The 5,000-nt window shown below is 48.3% G+C and overlaps 1 protein-coding gene across 1 annotated transcript in view; it reads left to right on the top strand.

Moving 5' to 3' along the window:
* ek1 (eph-like kinase 1) overlaps positions 1-5,000 on the top strand; it is a gene marked incomplete at both ends in the record, with an annotated part of 76,091 nt that overhangs the window by 29,525 nt on the left and 41,566 nt on the right. The window contains one exon of the mRNA XM_080855259.1: positions 4,984-5,000. This exon is cut by the window's right edge and continues 139 nt beyond it. Within this exon, the coding sequence (XP_080711385.1) occupies positions 4,984-5,000 (17 nt within the window). The remainder of the gene's footprint in view (positions 1-4,983) is intronic.

Genomic DNA, 5,000 nt, shown 5'->3' with positions numbered 1-5,000 from the left:
ACACGCGCGCGCACATGCACTCCCACACGCACACGCACACACACACACACACACATGCATGCACTCCCAAATCTACCTTCACACACACACATATAACCTTACATCAAGGCTTTAAACAAACAGTTTAGTCCCAAGCCCTACTCCCATAACTGGCAGGGGGCACAGACATGGCGGAGCGCCCTCCTCTCATTACCTCTCAGAGGTTAACGTCACACTCAAAGCCCTTTGATTCCAGCCAGGGCAGGAGTGGTGGGCCTGTTGTGTTTCACCCGACACGTCTGCATAATTCATGCCCACCAGCGCAAACCCTAATATTTATGCCTGGAGGCGTCTCCTCTCCCCTCCTCTCCTCTCGTCTCCTTTCCTCTCCCCCTCCCCTCCCCTCCTCTTCTCTCCTCTCTTCTCCCCTCCTCTTCTCTCCTCTCCTCTCCTCTCCTTTCCTCTCCCCCTCCCCTCCCCTCCTCTTCTCTCCTCTCCTCTCCCCTCCTCTTCTCTCCTCTCCTCTCCTCTCCTTTCCTCTCCCCCTCCCCTCCCCTCCTCTTCTCTCCTCTCCTCTCCCCTCCTCTTCTCTCCTCTCCTCTCCCCTCCCCTCCTCTCCTTTCCTCTCCCCTCCTCCTCTCTCCTCTCGTCTCCTCCTCATCTCCTCTGCATCTGTGTGCTGAGGATGCTTCTCCCCTCCGTCTCCATAGGGACCTGTCAGCAAGGTGGCAGCTTGATGCCCATTGATCTTTCTCATTATGGACCTGCTGCCTCACACGGAATATAAATGACGTCGGTATGGCAACTTATCAGTTATCCCGGGTGTGTGTGTGTGGGGGGGGGGGTTGTCGGGGGGTGATGGGACATTTGAGACAGAGCCTCCAACCACCAACGACAACACCCCTCTTCTGTCAGACCAGTAAAGATATCTGTTCCATCTGATTGGCTCTCTTGCTTTCGGTGCTCTCCTCTATATCTTTTTACACATCTCCGTCTCACACACTGTCTCACTCTTCCTTTCATCTCCTCTCTCTCTCTCTCTTTCTCTCTCTCTCTCTCGTCTCTCTCTCTCTCTCTCTCGTCTCTCTCTCTCTTCCTCCCTCTCTGTGTCCCTTGGCTGTCTCTGCCATTACAGTTCACACAATGCAAAGACATTACATCTGCATGAGAGCTATTGATTTGCATCAGCAGAAGTGCGCCATAGTCAGACATATAAATATTTAATGGGCGAGACTCCTGCCGCTACCATTGATGTGTTCATTTTATTGTTTTCTCATCCCTTTGATTTACTCAGCGCTGGTAGATCAATGAGGGGATCTCACTGCATCAACAAACCCTCCATGTATATGGAAGACGGTTGTGTGCTTTTTATGCAAATCGTGCTGCTGTGGATGTGACAGCTCTTTACTGGAGTGTAATATATCTAATCCTTAACCTTGGATATCATAGATAGAGTGGAGGAAGAAGATAAATGAGGCCATGTATGTGTGTAAGTGTGGTGTGTAGTATTGAGCAAGTACCTGTCTGTTATGTTGTGCTTGTGGTGGATGCAAGTGAATACTAATCAAAACAGTCTTGCTCTAATGTTCTCTGGAGATGTAAACAATGCGCTTAAATATTTTTTGCGGTTCAGTTTGCTGACACCGCATTGTGTCATACCGATGTGTTGTTATATTACAAGAATTAGCTTGATCGTGTTGTTTTTGTTACATGTAGTGCAAAGGGGCCACAAATTGAGCCAGATTTGTGATATATACAGTACAACCAGTTATGAGATACAGTATGTGTGCTTTCCAAATTGTTCATGACTAGTGTTGTGTCAAAGTAATAGCATTTGAAATCAAGTCAATTAACACAGAGGTTCTTTACCGGCCCTAAACATTGTGGTATGGCATGAGTTCAGCATCGAAAGCACAGAAAACCCTCTGAGCGAGCAGAACGTATCGTGTGGCGACTCCACACATGTCTGTCATCAAAGATTCATGGCCTGGGGGGGAGCCATGCCAAATTCCCCCCCCTCGGTAAAAAATAATGCCGCCATTATCAGCTGCCAATTCCTGATCGTATTCATCTCCCTTGGGCCGCATGTGCGAATGGGAGAGACGTTCAGGTGTTATAAAAGCTGGCGGGATGCGGGGAGCGCGACGAGGCCGGATGTTAAACTGCGGTCCCCGCGGCTTTTGCTGGATCTCCGTCAGCAGAATGCACGGGGTTGGGCATGCCGCCCGAGAAGCGAAACGTCCCCCTCTCCTCTTGTGAATTTTTTTTCACTGTCGGGGACACGCCCCGGATTAACGAGGGGTCCCCCTGTGAAGGAGGTTGGGCCAGTCAGACGCCATCCAACTCTCGCTCTTCTCTTCCCTTTCATTTTTTACTGGGCAGTTTTTCTTTCGCTCCTACGGTTGAGTGGTAGTGGTTTCATGTGCTTGTGTGTGTGTGTGTGTGTGTGTGTGTGTGTGTGTGTGATGTCCAGCTGCTTGTGGTAAAGACCAGGCGCCTCCTTTTCTCTGTCTCCTAATCTCACTTTCCTTCCCTGCTTCCACCTCATGTATTCCCACATGTACACACAGGTACAGAGACAGACACACACTCACACACTCACACACTCACACCCCGTGCCCAGGTATTCGCATGCACATGCACACCCATCCCAAGCCTCTGCCAGGCTTAGCATCATATCAGTAGCATGATTCACTCCGTGTCATCCTAGTAACACCCATGCTATGAGGGCTGTAGCCTGTAGCATAGCATAGCTGGGTGACTCAGAATGGCTCCCCGTCTGCCTTCTGATTCTGTCTTCACATACGCCTGTGTGTGTATGAAGCCTGAGAACAGTCATGCCACATGGCACTTCTGTGTGTGTGTGTGTGTGTGTGTGTGTGTGTCTGTCTGTCTGTGTGTGTGTGTCTGTCTGTGTGTGTGTGTGTGTGTGTGGCACTGTGGCACTGCCCGAGCGGTGGACTGTGGTTTCATCGTAAAGAGCCGTAGAAGAAGCCTGATGGAAACTTTTAGTCATTCCATGTTGCCTGGCAAATGTGTTAAATTCTGTAATGTCACACCGAGGGACAGTAAAAAACAGCAAGATTGTGTCTGTCTGTGTGTGTGTGTGTGTGTGTGTGTGTGTGTGTGTGTGTGAGAGAGAGAGTGAGTGAAAGAAAAGGTTTTAAGGCAAACTCCTACCAGAAAATGTCCTCCAGTAGTGGTAGAGTTGCTATGTGTAGCATGAGCTCAGACAGCAGAGGTGTGTTTGTGCCGAATCCTCCACATGGAGTCTCACCACTGGAGCTTATTTTAATGCTAAAATACGTATTGCTTCATGTGTGAGTCACAGCAAATAATAATGCTAGTAACTGGACTGACAGCCTTGTGCTAGACGGCACTGACCAAACTAACCAAAAATAATCTGAAGTCGTGACTGTGAGAGTAACAGACTTCATGCGGAGGTTGTTATGTAACTGAGACAAATTGATTGCAATCAGGTCTTTCAATCGGTTTATTCTTCGGTGTAATCAAAGGTGCTGTTTACCTATGAGCCGTGATGTTCCCCTGTCACTTCTGTCACAGGATAGATCCAACCTACAAGGAATCTGAAATGTAGTTTATCAGTAATATCAGATCTTTTGTCAGCTGTTATCTGCCCTCAGGTAGATGTCCCTCACATCTAACGAGGACTAAAACATCAATCTGTAGTAAATTGCGTACCCCTGTTTCTTAGTCACAGCACATTCTGATCAGCTTTGTAAGAGCACTTCTAGTTTATTGTTTCAGTGTATATCTTGGGGGGGGGGGGTTTGGGGGCGGTGAAGTGGTATAGACTTTGACTCACCTGCCTGACACGGCTGTTTGAAGCAAAGTGAACTTTACATCCAGCCAGACCCCTGCTGGGTGAATTAGTCACCCTGTGAGATTGGTGCCAGACTGAGAAAAAGAAGCCTGCATGTCGCACAGACAAGCTCTCTTACAGCCGCTTCAAAAAATGTCCCTGCTCCCATCTGCTGTCTTCCATTATGGAGGTTTGAAGTTCAGCTTTGGTTTTGGAGGATGGAGAGATGGAGGGAGGGAGGGAGAGAGGGAGGGAGAGAGGGGGAGTTCTATTACAGAGTTACGTACTGAAGGGGGAGATGAAGAAAGTGCCAGAAAGAAAGAGGGAGAGAGGAGAGGAAAAAAGACTCTCCCTATCCCTCTCTGCCTGTGTGTGTGTGTGTGTGTGTGTGTGTGTGTGTGTGTGTGTGTGGTGTGTGTGTGTGTGTGTGTGTGTGTGTGTGTGTGTGTGTGTGTGTGTGGTGTGTGTGTGTGTGTGTGTGTGTGTGGGTGTGTGTGCAGTGGGCAGACTGCTGTGTCTGATGAGAAGTGACATGTTTGAGATGTGTTTGCTAAAATAAAGGGTTTGGCTTTTAGTTCACAGCAGTGGGGGGAGTCTGAGGCACTCTCCCTCAGGAGCACAGCTCTAATGCACACTCACACACACACACACACAGACACACACACACACACACACTCTCTCACTCTCTCACTTGCTCTCTCGTGTAGGGGGCTGATCACTGAACACACTTAACCCTTCCCACACACACACAGATACACATACATGGACACACACACACACACACACACACACACACACCCACACACACACAGATACACATCAGGCAGGCCGTGTAGAGATGTCCTCACGCTTCAGAGGACAAGGAGATGAGAGCAGAGTAGACTCTTCTCTCTCTAGAACATTCTCTCTCCCTCTCAGAACCACTGAATGCACAATTTGGTTGAACTGTCAAAAGAAAGACTTTCGTATCACTGTACATCAATAAAGTGACTTTTCTGTATAATGTTCTGTGAAATAGCAGTCAGCTGCCATGTTTATTTTGGAGTGGTCTGAGATGTTTTCATGTTGACATGTTTACATCTGATTGTTTGTTTGTTTACGTAAGTATGACGAGAGTGACATACTTCATGTGTGCGTTCATAATTCATCTTTGCGTTGTTTGTGTATTTGTTTTCCGACAGCCTGCCGCATCGGCTTC

The sequence above is a fragment of the Sprattus sprattus genome, assembly GCF_963457725.1.
Source record: "Sprattus sprattus genome assembly, chromosome: 17".
Lineage (NCBI taxonomy): Eukaryota > Metazoa > Chordata > Actinopteri > Clupeiformes > Clupeidae > Sprattus > Sprattus sprattus.
The sequence above is the reverse complement of the archived record's forward strand: the minus strand, read 5'-3'. Positions and strand labels throughout refer to the sequence as shown.